The sequence below is a fragment of the Ischnura elegans genome, chromosome 5 (assembly GCF_921293095.1).
Source record: "Ischnura elegans chromosome 5, ioIscEleg1.1, whole genome shotgun sequence".
NCBI lineage: Eukaryota > Metazoa > Arthropoda > Insecta > Odonata > Coenagrionidae > Ischnura > Ischnura elegans.
This window is the reverse complement of record NC_060250.1, coordinates 108082761-108105048: the sequence shown is the minus strand read 5'-3', so window position 1 is coordinate 108105048 and position 22288 is coordinate 108082761. Positions and strand designations below refer to the sequence as shown.

Below are 22288 nucleotides of genomic sequence, written 5' to 3'. Positions count from 1 at the left end.
TCCTAAATATCATTAACTTTTCACTGTGATTATACTATCACAGATTTGCAATACTTATATATGTTCCCCTTATTGGTCATCGAATAGCAGTTAATGTTGATAATTTCCTTAAAAATGAATTTACTCAATCTAAAACCAGAGCTGGGATTAAATATCTAAGATTTCTGTTTTAAATAAATTACCTGTGTGTTTTTATAAATTGGAAAAATTATGGTAAAAACAGTAAATTAAAACTAAAAATGCAGAGTTACAGATTTAATTCCTTTGCACAACTGAATAGGGTTGTGATTTCACACTGTTTTTGGTGCAGTTAAGTGAAGTGGTTTATCTCATTACAAAATCTCCAGCATTACATAAATAGCTTGTAGTAAGTATGTATTTCTACACCACTGGCAGTTTTTTTATTTTATTGTCATGTTATTCCAATAATTAACCTATATTCTGTAGTTTAGTGGTAGAGGCAAAGGTGAAAATTTTGGAGTATTAAATTAACTTATAGTATAAGTAGGTATAACATAATTCAATGCATCTTAAGTTTGAAGTATAACATTGTAGTGTGGGTTACTCATACTGTTATGTCAACTAAAATCCTTAGCGATAGTTATAGCACACTTTCTAATGAAATTGTTTGTTTGTAAATTGACAGACCAAAAGTATAGTCTAAACATAATAGAAGTTACATTTATCAATAAATGCAAACCTCTGTTCTTGTCGTACAATGATCTGGAGAGAAAGCTATTTTTTTTTACAAAAAGGTAGAAACATCTTTGTTTACTGATGTGGATAACACGTAGGGTCTCCTTCTTTCATTTCCACCATCCTCTCATTATTACAGTAAAGCGAACATTATCATCAACGTCTTTAAACTACCTTAAAAGTCTTCTACATGGCCCGCCTAAGGGGGGCAGGGTGCCCTCATATTGTTGTGAAACACTTGGTTTACGTAGTAATAGTACTCCAGTACTTTCACTCTGGACCAAGCAAAACTGTCAGCACCTGCCTCTACCAGGATCTGGTAACTTTTCCATTTTGAGCATTAAAAATTGAAGTACATATCTGGTAACAGTGTCTCCATAATTTGATCAAACTATAAAAGAATGGGGACCATAATTTAACTCATAAAAAATTAATCAGGTTTTTGACAGCTTTCTAAGAGGTTGAAATTTGCATTGTCAATCATGAAAAAATAAATAATATAGCCAGGCGTTTATGCCTGTATCATATTCAACTTTTTGGCAAGCATCTAGTCACAAAGGAACTTCAAATCTCATAAGTGGTCACACCTTTGTGCGTAACTTTGCCAACATTTTCCATTATTACCGTCAATCTTATAGAATATACACACTATCTCCTTAATGTTACTTTGGCACGATAAGGTAATGGAGAAGGGGTCAGTCCTTCTTGTCCACAGAGAGGTGGAGCTGTGTCTCCTTCCGGCAGAGAAAATTCAAACGATTGTAGAAGAGCAGCAATGAAGAGGAAGACATTGGATTTGGCCAGAGATTCTCCTACACATCGCCTTTTACCTAAGAATCAAAATATGAGCAAATGATAAGACATAATTAATACACGTAATCAAACTGTTATTCAATGTATAGGGCAGCTGATTATCTGTGGGCACATGTTGTGAAGATGGTTGTATTATGGGTCACACAGCAATGAGAAGAGTGATTTTTATTTCCAAAGCCAATTGATCAATCTAAATTTTAGGTGTTATCATTGGAAAATGTTATGTATCATATTTTGAGATCGGCTCAAGAAATTATTTTCTTGCTTTTTGTACTTAATAATAAAGTCGCATCCAAATTCTTTGAGCGTTTGGATTTTGAAATAAGTACCCATTTGGAATTAGTCATGATGACTTAACTAAGAACCAAACTGACAGTGTGTCAGCCATTTCAATGAATTGTTTGTGCTTAATTTCCTTATTTTACTTTATTAAAGACGGCATTTGTTAATTTATAATGGGAAAAATTACATACTTCTCTAATATATATATAATAGGATTTAAAATACATACACGAGTTAACCAGTATTTAGATGACAAGAATGGCATTGATTGTTAAGGTCCTATATAATTGTGTCCATAATTCTTAACTAGATGACTTAATCAACTGAAACTAGATGGATACGTCTTCCTAGGCCACTCCTAGCACAAAAAGATTCATCTAGCTTAAGTTGCAAATATTTCCATTGTTTCTTTATTCCATGATTTGTATGCAAAATTTATAGGAGTAAAGTCAGCATGTGCAATATGCAATCCATCAATCTTGTAAAATTTGTGGAGGAATATGAGTTTTGAATTAATAAATTCTGAGCAGACATTAGATATATTATCTAGGGATGGTTTGAGAGATTTTCTATCCCTAATTAGACCAACTAGAGTTGGTTTGCTAACATTTTGAGAAACCTGCTTGCTTAGGGAGTTGCTGTGACTGAAATATTAACATCTCTACTGCTGAAATATATACATCATAACTCCTGAAATCATATGAAGAAGTATTAAAATATCGCTGTAAGAGGAAAATGGAGAGAAATCTGATATCTCTGTCTAATCTATCCCTCCAACTGTTTTCAATGCCCAATCTATTCCTACAGCCATCTTGGAAGTGATTTTGGTGTATAAATCCCAAGTCTTTTATTACTCACCCACGCCAAAGGGAATCATGCAGTCTGGAATCTGAATATTTCCTTCACTGTCTATAAATCTCTCTGGTTTAAACATTTCTGGATCATCCCAGAATTCCTGGTTCATCAGTATATTGGAGAAGCAGACAACCAACATTGTGTCCTGAATTCATGTGGAAAGGAAGTTGTTTTTTATTAAAATATGTATATAGTCAAGTATTATGGTCTAGGAAGTAATGCTCATGTTTGTTGTTCAAGTCAGGGTAATTTGCTGAATGATTATTGTTTATAATTCAGGTATGTTTTTAAAGTTTCAAAATAGTAATAAATTTATTTTATGTTAATTAATGCATGAAGGTATAATTTTTTAATTGCATATCATATATGTAATCTATGTTTTAAAATTTCAAAATAAGGTACCTATATACATTTAACTTATTTAATGAGGTAATAAGTGAGGATGGGAAATTTCTTCTGTATAAGAGAATCACATGTTTTAGCTCTTTTTTGTGTTAACAATTTAATCAACAGCAATTTTTAGTTAAAAATTCCATTGCAGTAATTATTTATTTTAGTAAATAACACCCAACTAATGATTCTTTACTTTCAAAATTTAGAATATTAACTGAGAATATTTTTTTAGGTCGAAAGTTATTGCATTTTTAAGTCAGGTGTAAATTTTGAGGCCTGAACTTTCTCATGAAGAAATAAAATCCTGCAGAACTGGAAATATATCCTTTTCCACCCGACTCCACACAATCGTGCGGGTTCGTTCAAAAATTTCCCCTGGTTAATTCAGATTACTTTTGTGCGTCAAACCGGACTGCAATGATCGTATCAAGTTTGTGCAAGTTCCGGTCTACGCTTCTTTCTTTTTTTCATGGCACTCGGTGACCTACGGATGGTAGCAGGATCATGTTAACATAGGTATTTCGATGAGAAAAATATAATGTTCAGGGTGGAAAGGGATAAATGTAAATTATTTATTTTAAATCATGAATTCAACTGTAGCTACATCTCCTGATTTATTGTTAGACTTGTGGAGAGGTGTATTTGGATTAACTGTTTCTTTCATCATTCATTAGAAAATGAGCAAACTTACTCAAGGATACCCTAACTCTATGATTGCTTTAATTCATACCTTAGGAATGAAATATCCTTGCAGCCAGGAATCTCGCATTGCTCGATGAGACAGACCAAATGATCGCCCGACAAACATGCGAAGGCATTCCAGGACCACTGCTTCCGTGTATGGCAACCTAGCGGCAAAAAAATCTTCATTTAGCTCCCTTGATCTTCATCATTTTGAACAGAATTGACCGTAAAATCTGGTATTCATGAAGAGCTCATCTTAAGCCTCACCTCGGTCTGTCGCTCAACATTGGTAACCTATCCCTTCCTATGACTGCATCAATTTCAGCTCGAACTTTTTTCTGTACTTCCTGGTGAGTGATGAGGAACAGGAATGCAAACCCAAGAGTCTTCGATGTTGTTTCTGACCCAGCCATGAAAAGATCCATGCAAATGGCTACCAACTGAGCATCTAGTTGGAGAAAAAATTGGAGAAAATTTAACCTCAGGAAAATAAAAGCCAATGGGCTAGGTCGTAAAGCATTACAAAGCTAATAGCTGTCATGAGGTTAAGTCCCAGAGTAATCACGGTCATGATACCAGTCTCTTACCATTATAGTTTGAATCCAGCCTTCCTTCTTTCTTTTCTATCTCCATTTGTTCCAAGTATGCATCCATGAAATCGCGGCAATGTCCTGAACGAAAAGTGGACTTGTGTTTCTCCAGCTCAGCCTATTAGTGATTAGTGACACATTAGGTATTGAGTGCTAAATGGATATGTGTACTGTTTTATGTGTTATTATGATGGGGTAAAAATAATTTTGGAGACCAAATGTCATTAGTTTTTCCCACTTGCATGGTAGGAGCTTGAAAGATTAGGCTCTTGTCTAGGGACAGCATTTCTATGTATTAAGTACATGATTCTGTAAAAATGATTCAAAAGAGTGATATGCTACCATTAAACCATATTTTGGTTTAAATTTTTCCATAAGAAGGTGACGTAAAAAAAATAAATACATATTTCATTTTTTAAATGATAATATGTATAACGAATCAAATTATTTAAAGTAACTCAAGCTTTACAGGTGAATAATATAACTTACGTAAAGGAATTCCCAGATGCTCTGATGAGTTTCAACAAACTGCCGGTATCCAGACATATTTGGAGCACAGTATCTCAGGAATGGGAAGTGGGAGAAAGGACATCCAGTCACATCAATCGTTGCAAATAATTGTGTTAGGAGTGTCTGCAGCTCTCTCATCTTTGCATCATCTGGATTGTACCGCACTCCAGCCATCATGGACCACAAGGTGTTCAAAACGGATACCCCAAAGGCATCATGAAGCCACATAACGGCTCCTGGTTGATCATCAGCCTCAGCAGTTTGAGAGCCCTCTGCATAAACTGATTGACCTTTGCTTGATTCAACGGTCACCTTAACTGCTCCATTTGCTAACTCTGGAAAATTTTTGGGAGCAATTCTTTTCTTTGTGCTGGGTGCATGGATGACTTTCATCAAGTGTTTCACCATCTCAGCCACCTCTACTTGCACCAATTCCTCCATGGTGCGTCGGCCAAAACCAAAGTCTTTCAGGTGACGAAGCACAAAACGACGCTGTTCTACCCAGAAAGCACCATCGACAATCATAACTCCTGTGAAAGAACAATCTTCATTTAATACCAATTAGGGGCTCAAAAATATCGAAGAAGCATTAGACATCAAAGGTCAAATTCATCAGGAAAAAATTCAGTTAGGTTAGCTTGGATTCAAACCCAGATCTCCCAATTGCTGATTATGTATGCGAATAGTTATGCCACAAAGCCATTTTCTTCGTCGGCGAATGTTTTCTCAGTTTTCTGAAAGGTATGTAAATGTCTCAAGTCCTCATCGTGGTTCTTGAGATGGTAATGTTGACTGAGCAACTAAAGAAAAATCCTAATTTTTCAATATTCAATGATACATGTTTTCCAAAGTTACTGCGTGTGAAGTTGCTTGTGACTTGCAGTTCTTGATTCTAGAAATGTTACTTAATATGAGATTTTAATTACTTTTTTGTGAAATCTAGTCTGAACTTTGCCTGGGAGGGAGATAGATTGGTGATAAAAATTGTAGCATACAAGAGTGGCATTTGCGTGATCTGGTTTTGATTCCCTGGGATGGAGCAAGAGTAAGCAGCTAGGTCCCTTTCCACTTCAGGGAAAAAAAACTAGCCAACCCTGTCCATGTACTACTTTTTCATGTGTTTCACTGCATAATAAGATTACCATGAGCATAAACATGAATGGAGTTCATCCCAAAAAAAAATAGAATGTTGTCCATAACTGCATGACAACAAATGCAGAACCAGCAACACTTTGCGGACATGCAAGCTCTACTTTGCTTCAATAATAATATATTTAGTTCCTTGCTTGGTATATAGATGTCCTACCTTTCCTAGATCCCCAAGTGCGAGTCTCAAAGAAAGGACCTGTTGGTCTGCCATCAAATTCTTCCCTGGTCAGCATCTCCTTAGCGGTATCCAAATTGCATATGATTACCATTCGATCTTTACCTACCCTGATGCCTAACAGGGGACATGCATAATGTTTTGCCATTGCTGTCAGGGTCTCGCAGAGGAATCCAGTTCCCTTTCCCTTTGGCTTTTTGGCTCTAAGTGATGGAAGACTGCCAACTACTGGTAGCCATAGTGGTCCTGTAAATGGAAAAGTAGAAATCTTGAACATAAAGGACTTCATTATGAAACACAAACCAAGCTTTGAAGCAAAATAGTATAATCCATAATCAGTCTAGCATTATGTGGCTTTTGTATTGTTTACTTGCAGATTATCCATGATATTTTCTACTCCCTCCACAGAAAAATACTTCACTGATGAAAATACATCATCATGAGCTGGTTTTCTGACTTTCATTGGCAGGTCCCAAACATCATTAATTAAAAGTAATGAAAATAAATCATCCTCTGCAAATTTGATGGGCCTGAATCCAAGAGTAAGTTTATTTGCCACACATGCCACCAGTGGCGCACCGAGGGGGGGTTTTGAAGGTTAAACCCCCCCCAGAGCTCAGAGAAATGCTTAAGTTTAATCCATTTTACTTAATTTGATTGATATTACTAATAGCATAGTGTAAGAATCAATAAAATATCCCTCAGAAAGCCGTAAAACTCACCATTTTGAACAGTTTATCTTAAAATTTCGGAATTTATTAATCTCGCACCTACCGCTTATCCTGGTGGGTATTCCATACCCCCACACACCCCGGTATTAGCTGCATCTAAACCCCCCCCCCCAGCCTTAATTCCTGGCTGCACCCTTGCATGCCACAATCATATGCTCTTCTATATAAAACATTCTTCTTTGCACTCAATAAAATGTGATAGTAATTATGACAGATGAACTATGCATGTGATTTGTCAGCATCCAGACTCCATCATGCATTCAGTGGAATTGACAGATCTAGATTTCACCAACATAAATGTGTATCGTTAATGTATTGTTGGGCTTACATGTTTGCTTAGGTATTCTCAATGGAGGCTGATGTTTTGTTGGGAAATCTTTCTATTACACACCAGCCTCATTTGGAATTTTCTCTGCTATAATACCATAAATAACCAAAACACCTCATAAACTTACTGATTTTTTTCGTTGTAGTTTTAATGAATGATTCGAGTGATTGTAAACATTTTTGTTATGAAAACATTTTTAATGCTTGTGCAATGAGAAATTCACATATCCAAAATTTTACTATCACATTAAAAGTTGAAGACTCCAATAAGAAGTTTTGCATTGGTTTTCCTACCAGTCCCCAACACTGTCTGGTTTGCCCTAGCAATTGATCTCAGCCAAGTAGCATCAACAACCTTGTGCCTTGGGTCTGTATCCTAAAAATCTCAGATCTTGCATTTTAGTAGATGTTACCTTACAGAGCTATTATTTCTGTGTGTGCATAATCACATCTAACAAGAGTTTATCATGCATATGATTATTTTTTATATTACTCTTTTTGCATTCCTTTATTGAATTCCCCCATTACTTGCATCTTTTAATTTTAAGCTATCCTCTAGTCAAGAGTTCTATGTGCGCAGGAACTTTACTTAAACCTTTTCGTAATTCTGCTTTAGAACGTGGTGCAGAAAGGATCTCCATTGGAGACAATGCTGGTGTTCACATTACACTGGATGGAAGGCCAAGCTGGTGAGTTGAATGCATGTGAAAGTTTTATTCTTGAATAATCCTGGCTTAGCCTTTTTTTTTTAGAAAAAATCGTCTCCTTGGATTGCAAGATCAGGATTAGTTATGCTCATCAGTAGTGCAGATGGGGGTTTTTGGGGGATCCAGCCCCCAGAACTCAGAGAAATTTTAAAATTTAATCCACTTTACATAATGGGATAAATATTACTTATATAATAGTCTAAGGATTAATAAAATATCCCTCAGAAAGCCATAAAACTCACCATTTTGAACCATTTATCTTTCAATTTATCTAGGGGAGGGTACCGGCATCACCGGATACGTACCCGCAGTATTAGTTGTGCCTAAAACCCCCACTAGCCTTAATTCCTAGCTGCACACCTGGTGCTCATACTGTATTTTAGGAAAATTAGTATGATATAATTAAGTACACTTAATCTGCAATTCTCTATCCATGGAATACTATATGGATCATTTATGGACCATCGTTCCTTACCCTCACTCCCTAACCCCTTATCAGCAATAGCGATTCCTCGGCACCTTGTCTATATATTGAAATTCATTTGTGATCATTGCATAATTTCTTGCATGAAAGGTACGAGTGAACATCAGTGCAGCTTCTGTCTCGTTCTTAGAGCACTGGTAACAGTGTCTCTGATTATTTTGGACCATTTTCAACACAACAACCATTGCTTTGGTAGAGGTGCCTACTCTCCTCAAGCTCTAATCACGGTGAAAATTATTTCAATGTAATTAGCGTTCAACAGCATTTCAGATTCTTTGAATCATAAATTTCCCAGTCATGATCAATCTCTTCCCCCATTGGTAGTTTTGTTGAACTTGAAGAGAATCATATGTGTGGTTATATTTGGTGTCTGTGGATAATTATTTTTTTTTTCAATTTACTATAAGTGGAGGACTTTTTTTGATCAGTTCTTTCTGGTCTTTTCCTCTTTTTCATCCATTCTAATTCCGGTTTTGTTCCTGTCATCAGTTCTTGTTATTTGTTTTGGTTCATTTTTCTTTTCATTGCTTAATTTCCAAGAGCTCTTGACCCTTTAGCTGGGCAAGTACATGATTTTAACTACCACCCTGTGTGAAAGAGAACCAAGAAATATTCTTCCTTTTAGCCTGGTCAAACGTCTCGCTAGGATTGAACCCTTATAATCCGGGGAAACCCTTCTAACTTCCTTACCAACGGATGGGCCTACATTTGGGCACTTACATGCATGGTGTTCCCATGCCATTACACAACTGCCCTTAACCCCTAGGGTGTGGCATCAGAAGATTTTATGGGCTTAGCACGATTGAGGTTTCAAAGGAAATTTACTATTTTTATATAACAAGTTTTTTTATCAAATTTTGTTTTAATGTGAGGCTTGTAAAGCCTTTCTGCCCTGTTGAGAATGGAGTTCCCCAGATCTCGAGCATGGCAGTATTCTCCATGGCAATCAATGACATCGCTAAGTGCATTTAGACCCCAATGATGGGCACACTGTTTGTGACCTGGAGATCTTCAGCAGGTCATCCAGTATGGTTATGTATCGAGATCAGTAGTGTAGCCTCGGTTTTCGGTGTTTAACCTCCCCCCCCCTCCCTAGAGCCTTTAAAACAGGGGCCAAAAACAAGTAAGATGAGGTTCAATAAATAAAAAATACCTTATTTTAATGAATACTCGAAAAAATTACTGTTTTTTAGTCCTAAAAATCACGTTTTCAACATAAAAATCCTCGGATCCCAATGCCCTGGGGTGTTTTCCATAAACCCCGAAAGGGCCGCGTAATCTTCGGTAAACCCCTCCTTTCTAATTAAAAAATCCTGGCTACACCACTGATCGAGATTGCTCCAGCTTACATTGAACAAACTGGACTAATGGACCTATAGTAGTGGCTTCCGGTTTTCTATTGAGAAAATCGAAAAAAAAAACGCTGCATTCGAGGCATCCACGAAACACCCATGCTTAGACCGCTTTTATTTCAATTTAAGAATCCGTGGCCTCAAAATGCGCGAATTGGTGAGAAAAAAAAATATTTAAAAAATAGGCCCAGGTTCGTTTGACGACGGATAGTCGAGCCTGAGGCGTCGAGAGGGCCTAAATGCAGTTATTTTGAATGTTGAGATTTTCGACCCGGAGGAAACGTTTCCTTTAGTCATGGTCCTTATATACGGGCCACGCCTTTCGTGAACATGATATTTTAAATATCTTTGGACAAATATTTCAACTGTTCTGTCGTATTCCTTAATACCGAAACGGTGCCTCAAAGCAGGGGCTCAGCTAGGAATTAAGGCTGGGAGGGGTTTTAGGCGCAACTAATACTGGGGAGTCTGGGGGTGTGGCATACCCGCCAGGGTAAGCGGAGGCTGCGGGGGGGCTCCACAGAAAAATTTTAGGATAAATAGTGAGTTTTACAGCTTTCTGAGGGATATTTTATGAATCCTTACACTATTCTATAAGTAAAATTAAGTAAAATGGATTTAACTTTAAAAAATTCTGAGCTCTTGGGGGGGGTTTATCCCCCAAAAACCCCCCTTGCTGCGCCACTGCCTCAAAGGCGCCTGCAGCACGCCCCAGGCGTCCCTACCACCTGCCGCGACACGCATTGCTGGATTCGCGCGACACGTGGATCTTCCCATGCTGGCAGAGTGGATCTAGAGTGAATAATGATGGCTAGCCGGGGAAAATGTGATCAAAGGCAGGATTGGTCGAGCTTTAAGTAAGGTGATGGCATTATGCAAGGGGAGTGTACAGAGGAGGCCTAATTCCATCTCAAGGAAGGCTGCTTTCTGTTACCCCTTCGATCGCATATTAATCGGTTTTCAAATATGTCCGCGGCGCGGTGATGAGTGCAATGCGATACACTTTTTTCCAATATTTTGCGGTATCATGTTTGTAATTGCGAGGAACAGCACTGAAAAGTTATGAATTCGATAGATCACATCATCATGCATATAAATTTCGGTTACCACCAAAAATTATACTTTATTTCCCCGCAAACATGGGATCACTTTGTCGGTGAGCGACGCGAGTGGCGACTTTTGTAAACTCACTTGAATCCGCGGTGGGTGACAACACATTTAGAGGCCGACTTGAGGATCCTATTTTGTAATATTTGCGGCATTTTGTCTTGCAACATTCTAAAGGTAATCTTTCGGTTACATTGAGTTCACCCCTGGCGACCTTTCTCATGCTAAGCTAATAATTTGTGTCCTGTATCATTAGTTCTTTGGCACTTTGTCAAACTAGCCCCGAAAACTGTCAAAGTTACCCTTAATGTCAAACCCCGCCCGACGGTATTCATTTCCTTTTTATTGAGGAATTGGATACATTGAGGGTACGTAACACTCCCACTCGACGTATCATTTTTCGCGTAAAGCTTAACACTAAATAAATGTTCAGAATTTATTGAGTATTTTGCCTGTATTGTCTTTAGAATTTGCCTGTATCTTAAATTTTAAAATCCATAGTTTGAAGTTTGCATTTTCTCGAGGTAATGCGGTATTAATAAAATGCGATCGGGTGTAAAGAGTGATAAGTCCTCTTAAGGTAACGACAGTAAAAGCATTTTCTTACAAACAACTCACGAGAAACGGTGACGGAGCCTAAGGGTACATCTAGGAAGCCGGAACGCTGATTTCACTTTCACTGTGTTTTTCAGGCGCCCATTGTATTTACTTCTATGAATAAGACCTAATGCCTCATTCGTGCCGTGACCGAGTGCTAAAGAATGACATCCCATACGATGTAAAACCATAGTGGCGGTGAAGACGGAATCCAGACCTCTTGCCCATGATTAATGGGAGAATGAGGAGAAAGTTCATAGATGCGGAAATTATGCGGGGACTGAGATATAAATGGCGGAAGGGTGGGAGGAAAACCAGTTGTAGGTTTTCCGCTCTTATGACCCGAGAAATCGGAACAAGCTATCCAACCACCTAGTGTGAGGATGACTGGATTGGAAATAAAATACCGCCACAACGGAAGGTGGCTCACGATTGCGTCGAGCCAGGAAATAGGAACCGGTTGTGCGGATGGAACTCGACGTTCGGCGAAAACACAGGAACCCACATTTATCACGTAACTCTCATATCATCGCTTTCGAACAGGTTTCGTTTTCGGTCAAATATAAACTCGCATTCCGAAACGAACAGAACAGTCTGCGACGTGACACTTGTAGCTTGAGAGTGCGGGGTATATTCAAAACATGACATCAAGCGACTCATTGAGATACGCCGAACTCGGCGTTGAATCTTTCCCAGGTATCCATCAACAGGAATGGTCTGGGGTGATTGGGGGTTGGGGTTCATGATGGACCCAGGTGTTCTCCCCCCGAAAATTTTAGCAAATTGCATACCCGAAAATGGATTTTGACGCAATTCTGGCTCTGAAAAAAACTGGGTAAAAGTTAATTTAAAAATTAATATAGCAATTTCGTAAGAAAAATACTGCGAAAAGTGAGAATTTCACAGCTTATAAAGGTTAATAATGTATAATAATTCTGTTATATATATTTTGTGAATTTGCTCCTTAAAACTCCACTGAACTTTAAAAACCTCTTAAGGATAACCCTTGCAAAAAAGCATCGGGTTCTCTTTTATCTTCTGACACCATTAATTATTTATTTTTTATACAACCTTTTTACACTTAGTATGCTGCAAATAAATCTACTATAGAAAACGTAGAATTGTATACTTAATTGAATAAAAAAGTTGGTTCAAGTAATCTTTGTCTTTTTTTACACCTTTCGTACACGCTTCACGATAGACGCGATCGTAGTGGGGGCACATTAAGGCCGTTTTACACAATACACGGAATTGCGCAATCTGACGTACGTGCGAAGGCGCAATCAAAATTGCGTCGTGTAAAGCGGTGAATTGCTAGAACACATGCGAGACATCGAAATAGCCCCTGTTCTAATTTCGTTCATGCATTCGCGCAATTCCGCTCCATTTTAGAAATTAATGCAGCTCTTTATCGTCTGTAGGTAATGAATCTGCAACTCTTCGATGGAAATAATATTTTGATCTTGGTTTGCATTTCTGTTTGCAGAAAGCTTTGAAACAAGCTGTGACTTACGATGAAATGAGTAAAAATAGGTGAAATCATCTATCATGCATTGTAGTCAGGGGCGGATCCAGGACTTTTTTCTGGGGGGGGGGGGGGCACAAAGGTCTGACAAGTCTTCTCATATTTGAGATTAAAAACAAAATACAACAATTACTATAGAAAAGATTCTCTTCATTTTGATATGAAAGTTATTAATGTTAAGTTAAATGATTGAGGCTTCGTAATACACAAAATAAAACGAACGTAATGATAACCGTATTAAAAATTTTGTCTATTTTTTAAACGTCTGAGGGGGGGGGGTAGCACGTGCCCCCTTTCATTTTTCATACCTAAGAGAGTGGTTTTGTTCATTTTTTGGCTCATTAGAGTCTGCGTGATACATATTCTAAACTCTAAATACTGTTTTTCAATCATAGTTGTGGTGCATAGGTATATTTCTTGATAAATATCAAGAAACCGTAGGGGTCGGGTGCGGGGATTTGGGAGCTCAAATTCAAATACCCTTTAATTCAAAACCCCTTCAAAATTTTGTCAGATGCTGTCTGAGGTGTTCTTCCACCAGTTGAACAACCCCAACCTCGTAAAACCCTCCGAAATGTATTTTACCTTCAACGTAACCCTCCCTCCCCCTCGAAAAAATGTTCTGGCCACCGCCTTGACAAAGGTACACGTTGCGAGAAATCCTTTCTTTTCAATGGTATCTCCGTTTGGAATTCTCCCGATTTCCAATATAAGCTTACATTAAGAAGAAGTTGAATGTATGAAACATGTTAAGAGTGGCAACTAATTCATTGTAATTGGTACGTATTATATCAACTTTCTCCTCGTCAGGCCTGGCCCCCTTAATTAAGTTCAAGTTCGAAAGGGCTACTTGTAGGCGCTGAAACTTCACGTTTCACTTTCGCATTTCACTTGGTACGTTTCGGATCCTTAAAGTGCAGTAGGAGATAAGGAGGTGCGTTTTGCTTTGGATTAAGGAGACATTCAAATCCTGTAAAGCATTGGTATATAATTAATCAGAGAAAAATGACCAGTTCTAACCTAATCCTATAATACGAGTCGGCTACTTCATCGGGCCGTCGCGACGGGCCACATATTGAAATTGACGTGGCATCATGTGCTCAATATACAAGTAGGTACTGTTACGATATATTTGAATAACTTATTAATCAACTCGATGTAACCAACTCTACTCTTCCGTGAACACGTTCAATATGGAAACTGTGGAACAGAATTTTTATAGCTAACAGGTACTTGGGCCGTTTGCGCCCTTGAGATGAGACCTTCACGATAGAAGGGTTTACTTGAACAATACTTGAGCTGAGATTTTAATCGCACGCTATGGCACCAAGCATCTTTTGTCACGCATATGCCACGAATAGTAGCAACTGATATAAGCTCCGCCAATTTTTGCGAAAAGGCTTGCTTGCCTTCCTTGCTGTTGGGATATACATTTTGATGAAAGATTTCTATCAACTCCGTTGACGCTTCGGCTTACAAATGTGTTCTGGATGGAGAAAAATAACGATAGGTCCAATTCAAACATTGATCAATGCGAATTCTGAATCCTTTCAATAGGAATATGATGGTTAGTCTTTCCTCAGAGAATTATATATATTACTGAATAACTTTCGGGATTCTTTCCGAGATAAATGTTTGTGGTTAGCGTTTCGACAAAACACTCTTCCATCGTCGTCATTAACATTTTCGGTGCTGCTTTCCTGCTCTTCAATATCCGTCAGAAAGCTTTGCAAATATTACTGCTGTGAGGGCGGTGGAAAATTGTTCCGTCGAAACGTTTGCCACAAAAAATTAAACTCTCCGATAATCCCGTATGTTATTATTTACCTTTTCTTAGATGCTGTAAAATGTGGAAAATTAATACATTCATAAATGTGAATTATATCTTACAGGCAAACATTGTCATTCATGCGTGTTTGTTCCTTTGCGACAACCAGATACTCCGTAGATGCTCGTTTTTTGTATCTCCAGCCGGATCTACAGCTCATTCTTAATGTATATTTTCTTTTTTATCAGTAGATTTTAAAATTATTCTTCCTTGCATATGAATTCTCGGTTTAAATCCAGTCAATACTAAATCTAAATTTTCCTCGATCGAATATCCAATCTATATGAAGAGCAATGTTAGCGTTTTCGGCTTTCCTTTTTGGAAACACAGAATAGGGAAGGAAAATTCACATGGTACGTATCTTGATAACATAGGCGGATCCAGGGGAGGGGCACGGGGGCACGTGCCCCCCCCAGACCCTAAAAAATATGCAAGGTTTATAATTCGGTCCCATTATTATTGCGTTCGTTTTGTATTGCGAGATATCCTTGTGCCCCCCCCTGAACAAAATCTTGGATATGGCCTTGCTTGTGCCCCTCCCAGAAAGAAATCCTGGATCCGCCCCTGCTTGATAATGTATATTTATAGTGAAATACTGTGGCTGGGAATAGAGCATTAGTGTGAAATGTGCCAAGTGAATTTACATTTGAAGAAAAAGTCTTGTAAAGCACCTGTGGACAGTTTTCTATATTTGTTTATAGTTAGTAAATAAATATAATATTCACTTCAAAAATGAATAAATTATTGAAGTCAAAATCGTTGTTAATTTTTTTTTGTTTTGCCTCCTAATAAATGTATGAGTGAGTTTATTAATAGAAAACTGTGGGAAACTTGCGCTATAATTATATTCCCCTGCAGTAATTGCATGGAACCTTCGATAGCCCCCTTTTAAATATTTTCATGATAACATAAAACCCGGTATTTATGTCACAGTTACTTTCTTTACTGTTATTTCAATATCCCAACTAAAGATATAATTTTCATACCTGGAGGGAAATTTTTCGGCTTCCTCACGTCAAGGAATATTAATGCTGCGACGATTGCAATCACCAGCACCACAGCCATCCACATTTTCTGGAAAGAATGAAGTAAACATTGTCGTTAGATTAACTTTCTGGATGTCAATAGTAGGAGTAGTCGGGGATCGATTTCACGGTAGCTCAGTGAGAGATTCCATGAACTGGGATAAGAATCTCACAAGACAATACGTAAATTATCTTCATTAGTGTTATTTTTATTTTAGCCTATGACCGTTTTTATAAGTTTTGCGCGATAAGGTCAATTAGGAGTAGATGCGATATTATATGTCTCTGATACTGAAATCTAATTTCGTATCTCGTGTCCTCCTGTATCCATGGAAACAAGAGAGAGTGTTAAATTCTCTATTGAATTTCATACCCCAACTCTACTGTGAGTTCACTTACTGTTAGTCAGATAATCATAATGGTTAATTAATTAGCTATTATATTTTAGCTAGATAGATAATGCGTCTAACCATAATGCTAAAGCTATCAGCGAAGCTATTTTATGTCCACGATTGTCATTTAATGCCCTTACGGGGAGGGAATATACCTTCCTTTATGGTGTAATTCTTTCTCGATAAACCGTGGATTTCCTGTTTCTGGATAGATTAAATCTTTTACGGGGAGCAAGGTAATGATAAATCATATAATTTTTAATGAAGACACTTCCAAACAATTTATATTCAATAAAACACGTTCAGAAATGGTTCCATGCATCTCCCATCAACTCTTTTGGTTAAAAATAAATGAGTTGCAATGGAATTAGTGGATGTATAGGACGTACTACGAAAGCTCTTAGCGTCGAATAGCTTTTAAAAAATCATAATTTGAAGGCTAGGGGGTCGGACCCCCTCAATTTAAACCTTTGACCTCACTATTTTCCTTGGGATCAAATTCTCATACTTTAGATGCAGGTAAATGTTGACAAGGACCTACTTAGTCTATATTTCTCCCCTATAAGTTTCGAGAAAATATGCTAAGTTTGAAACAAGTAATACTCACTATATCGAGGGAAAATTTAGGACGTCAATACAATGGGAACAGTGGTACTCTATGTTTCAGAAGCTTGGACGATCGGAAAAAGGTGATCCGAAAAGGTTAGAGGCCGTGGAAACCCAGTGTTGGAGGAGGATCCTGAAGATAAAAAGGACGGATAGGTTGAGAAATGAGGAGGTATATAGAAGAATTAAAGATGAATGGATACTACGGAGCACTGTGCGTCGTAGAAGAACTCGGTAGATTGGCCGCGTAATGAGATATGGTAGTTACGTGGGATATGTAATCAAAGGAAAAATTGATGGAAATGTCCCGAGAGGAACACCAAGGGACTGGTACATAGGACAGATCCAGGAGGAGGAAGACCCTCAGCGGGTTAAAAAAAAAACTAGCTTGGGATAGGGAGAAATTGAGGGTTGCAGTATATCAACCCTAGGATTGCAATAGTATACATGTCAGTGGCGTAACTAGAGATATGCTTTGGGGGGGGGGGGATGAGGGGCTTAGAGGGGGGGATGTGGGGGATTAGTGGGGACAACCCCCCAGGAAATGGGGATTTCAGGAAATTTTTGAAAAAACAACTTGCCTGGAAATGCATTTTACATCATTTTGGCACTTATAATTTAACTTAAAGCAGAGGCAGTTATCATGTATCAAATCCAAACAAGATTTTAAAATAATTTTTTGATTTCTCTGAGTCTTTGGAGGGGATACATCCCCTCATCCCCCCCCCCCCATAGTTACGCCACTGATACATGTATGTGAAATCTGTACAAAATTCAACCGGTGAGCGGTACTGATGCATCTTATTAGATAGGGAAAGCTCGAAAATTGATTTATTTAGCCTTTACTTCAGAAAAATTGGCGAAATTCATCCTTTATCTCTCTCCCTAACAAATAATCTTCCGAATTGGGACTAAAGGGACATACGCAAACTCTCTAAGGGATGTACCTATGTATGAATCGTGCGTTTGCTAATGGCTTTGACCAGTGGCGGATATATGGGGGGAGGGGCTAAGAGGGCTATAGTCCCCCCTTGGGTATCCAATTTACCCTGGATAGAACGGCAATTTTCTTCGGACCCCCACTACTGCTGAGATATAACTCCCACTTAGCCCCCCCCCCCTTGTCCTTATCCTGGATCCTCCACTGGCCTCGATACGAATGAGCATTTTGCAAGAGATTCATGTGTTCCCGTGATTGAATTTATTTTCTGCCTTATTTTTCGAATCACTAGCGATTAACTCGTCATTCTCTGATTAAACTTCCCTGTTAAATCACATAACCTTTTTTCCTCCTCGCATACATCAACAAGAGGAAGAGATTCCGTCAGAGTAGATAGCCGTCACTTGGCAATTCTTAAATCTGAAGGGCATTTGCAATATGAGTAAATTTTAAAACTCTCGAATTTAAATAATTTTTTTGTGCATTCAAAAATATCAAGCTTTTTTGTGCCCCCGTGGTTTTCTTTCAGTGGTTGCAAGAGCAATGACCATTGCAATGCTAATGTACCCAAACTTGCGAAAAAAAACGATTCCTCGAATCTCTAGAAAGTTTAAGTGGTTTTGGGAGGAAACTGCACGGGAAAAGAAAGTCGCATTAAAAAAAGGTATTTCAAAATCAGTCATTTCCTTTTATAGTTTTAATGAAGTTTGAACTTATTTCGCCACTTTACGCGTATTTAGAATCATCGGCAGCCGAAAGTCAAGCCACTTGCACCAAACCACCAAACAAGAGCGAATACTACCAAACTGGTGAGTTATTCGCAAAACTTTGATGCCAAAATTAGTATGGTTTAACGTTTAAAAAAAGCGTTTCCGCATGCAATTTTAAGCAAATACTTCCTACTTTTACGCGCAGCGAAAGACAAAGTAAGAGAACTCAGAGCTTAGTGGAGATATGATAATCTTTCGAGAATTCAACCTTCCTTTCTGTTTCTATAGGTATAGGTGGAAAATAAGGGACGTTTGAATGAATTTTTGCCACATTTTCAACGCGGTGATTTGTCCCACGATAACTGACGTGATACGTGACCTTCCTCATTATTAAGGTAAAGAATATTAGCCCTAAAACTTCGGGGCATACTTTGGAAAAATATGCGAAGTATAGCGTTACAATTGTAAATACTGCTATTTTTCTTCGTGAAAGGTTATCATTGTGGTAAGAATAGAACTAGTATCATATCTTCTTCAATTTGAATTTTTCTCAATAGCGAAAAAATCTCGACAGTCACTCCCCGGAAAAAACGTGAGAGAATAAGGTGTTTGCCAGCGAATTTAGTGTAAAGTATGGTCCCTGGTTTTTTCATTGCTCATGGTATCTTCAAGACATTTACGACCCTTCAGTTGTATTATGGCAGCTATCGTAAGGTCTTACGTACTCGCTCTAATGAAACAGAAACCATGTCAACATCATGGAGTCTCAAAGTAATAGATTAACCCTGATAATGAAGGTGTTTTAACGGTTTATCTTCTGGATGTGAGTTAATGGTTTTTTTGCTAGATCATAAAGAGCAGACTCTTCAAAGGGCCTCTCAGCATCTTCAATGTTCATAAATCAACGCCCGGTAGGTAATAAACCACAGTATTAGCGAATCTTGGGTTCTATACCCCCGTAGAAAACCCCCTAAACAATATAAAAGTTAATGAACGTTCTACGGCCGTTTAGCAGTCGTAAGAAAAGAACTCCCAAAGGCCGTACTCTTTGCTGGGCGATAAAGGGGTGAGTAAGGGGAAGGATCAGGGGATATTGGGGAATTTAAAAAGGATGTCAATGGGGTGAAATACAACAATTTTAACTGAAAACACAATAAAACACACACTCGTGCAAGCTCACTTGTTTATCTAGCAGATTCGCCAAGGTCACCAAGGCCAAGGATTCGCTAATTCGCCTAAAACAAATTTCCGCGTAGGTCCCAATGCCCTAAACAATTTCATCTAAAATCAGAAGTTTTGATTTCATTGAAAGTAACCACTAATTTAATTTCGCGCTAAATTTTATTGCCGTCTTCTCATTATTTTAACCGTATTAGGCGAGATACAGTGTAAAACATGATGAATTGAAGTGAGTAAACTTTTGAAAGTTTTTTGTAAGTGGACATAGCAAAAAGTTTAGTGTCTTTGCAGTATCCGTGAACAGCGGGAGGTTAATTTTAGACTTAAACAGAATTTGAACTTACCGGTTTGTAGGTAGATCCCTTTTACAAGTAGAAAACAACCTTTGTCTTGCGTTCCTCTTGAGGCCTTCAATGAAACAGTTCACTCCGGTGGCGAGCTTCCCTTCGTCGCCCGCGGACGTCTTGGGAGATCTCCGGTGTCTTCGGAGAAGTGACTCCGGGAGCAGGAAGCTGGTGGTCCGGAGCGCAACTGCGGCGCCAAACACTTTCTCCACTTTCCCACGGAGGTGGCGGGCGGGGAAAGACGTCCCCCCACCTCCCGTCCACCCCTTTCTTCCCCGGCGGACGGCAGGGTGTAAACCGCTCCCTTCCATACCCCACCTAAATCGCAATGCATTTCCTCAGCATCCATGACCGTATCGAGCAGAATCTACATTGGGAGAGAGTTCCACATCAAATCGTCAAGAAATGTTGCGTAACGCTCCATCCCGCGGAAGATTTTATTATTTTTTATTCAATCTCCATCCTTCACGAGTTTCCGATTTTTGTATTGAGTAAAGTGAGACTCAGTATTGGGTTTATTACTGATAAAGTACCTACTGAGAATCGTATTGGTTATGTTTACAGCAATTTTTTAATTGATGATTTTTTAAATATTTAATAATAATAATAGTAATCTATTGGTGCAAAGATATTTTCAAATTATACGCACATGATATATGATGTGTCATTGTTATAATACACTCATGTGATAACCAAATTACAATGTAATGTACATTTTACAATATAAAATAGTAAATTGTGTTATTAAAATACTTATATGTTTTATAAATATTTACAATATAAATCCTCCTGCGCCACTGGCTCGTCAGGAGGTGCTTACGTAGGCAAATAAAGGTAGGAAGATGAAAACGAAAGATAATGAGATGGAGAGTAAAGATCTAGATTCGGATGTGGATTCCACCCTATTTACCTGGCATGCATGTCTAAATTATAATCATCCTGCAATTATCATCGTAATTTCTTATGAAGAAATCATCATTATTTTTCCAAGCATTGATAATTATGAGAAACCTTTACTCTCTTATTATCTCTATCAATAACGCTCGCAGTCTTCGTCGTGGTATTGTTATATGGGCTATAATAGGAATTCAATCAATGATGTTCCGCGTCGTTATTACGTTTAGGAACTGACGACGCACAGTGGGCCAAAATCCAAAAAAGCTGGCCAGAAGTCGAAAAATGAAGTTAGCGCAAATCAACCAAAAAAAAAGTTGATATTCATTATTAAGCATGTACTCTTTAATATAGGGTACCATACAGAGCATGGAATACGTTAATATGATTTTTGCAGCTGTTCAAAGTAGAGCATGTCGGAGTGATTTTAGCGACCAAATTTTTTCCGTTGAAAATAGCTAAATTTGTGGCTTCATTACAGAGTCGTTGTTAATGATATTGGTTTCAATGTATTTTTATCCATAAAATTGGTCTTCATAAAACGAATAGAGACAGTGTTTGTTTCATTTTACTAGGTAATTCATATTTTTTATAATTTTTAAAAAACTGTGTTGATTTTGCATTGAATTTTATGTTTAACGGCAATAATCGTTTGTATCTACATCAGGCTACACGGAGTTATTTGCACTGTGAGATAGACAAAAGCATATAAAACATGCAATGCAGCAATTTCAAGCAATGCAGTTTTTGCGATAACTTACGATTCTAATTTTAACAACCATATTTCTGTGAATCCACCCCGGCCGCACGGCCCACTGTGGCGGCTACGAAACGGCGGCGGGACTAAGCGAAGAAAGGATATGATAACCGTGCATAAAGACTACGGAATCCTAAAAGTCCAATGACATTTGTCACTTGAATACATATTTTATGAATAATTTTCATCTTGTTTTTGCACATTATACTGTAAATGGCTAAATTCAACGAACATCTTGTCGCAAATAACAATTTCTTGCTATATTGGTGACTGTCAATTCTACGATTAGGTCATTGGAAGGTTTCTCAGCAGAGTTATGGGCTAAAATATCTTTGAAAGGATTTTCTCAGAAATGCAAATTTTCAAGCATCATGGACAGGCTGCGGTCGAGGGGTTTAGGAAGGTCATGCACGTGCAGTGGCAGGCGCCCGCGCCGACTGGTTGATGATTTGCGACCATCCGTAGGTACTTACTGGCCCGACCATGCTGGTTTTACAACCTTACCAGTAATGACTCTTTTCTACTTCCCCTAATTCATCGATAGCTATCCCAAGTTATGCTTTTTACACTTTTTTGTCTCTTTTTGCCGACCCTTGCCGCCACTTGTTCCGACAAATGGAGTTCTTAGTTAGTGCC

At 38.2% G+C, this 22288-nt stretch overlaps 1 protein-coding gene across 2 annotated transcripts; it reads right to left on the bottom strand.

The window, feature by feature from the left end:
• Positions 1 to 29: 29 nt before the first annotated feature.
• Positions 30 to 20328, bottom strand: LOC124159399 (methyl farnesoate epoxidase). 2 transcript variants are annotated; one of them, XM_046535183.1, is made up of 10 exons: positions 20002 to 20328; positions 16830 to 16961; positions 15792 to 15879; positions 6130 to 6393; positions 4803 to 5353; positions 4311 to 4431; positions 3991 to 4171; positions 3770 to 3887; positions 2650 to 2791; positions 30 to 1526 (listed from the first exon to the last, which is right to left on the bottom strand). In XM_046535183.1, exons 3-10 carry the CDS (start codon positions 15874 to 15876, stop codon positions 1345 to 1347), a joined length of 1644 nt encoding a protein of 547 aa, XP_046391139.1. In that variant the 5' UTR covers positions 15877 to 15879; positions 16830 to 16961; positions 20002 to 20328; the 3' UTR covers positions 30 to 1344. The 2 variants fall into 2 exon arrangements, with proteins under 2 accessions (XP_046391139.1, XP_046391138.1); XM_046535182.1 differs by lacking the exon at positions 16830 to 16961 and having other exon boundaries at positions 20002 to 20327.
• Positions 20329 to 22288: the final 1960 nt, after the last annotated feature.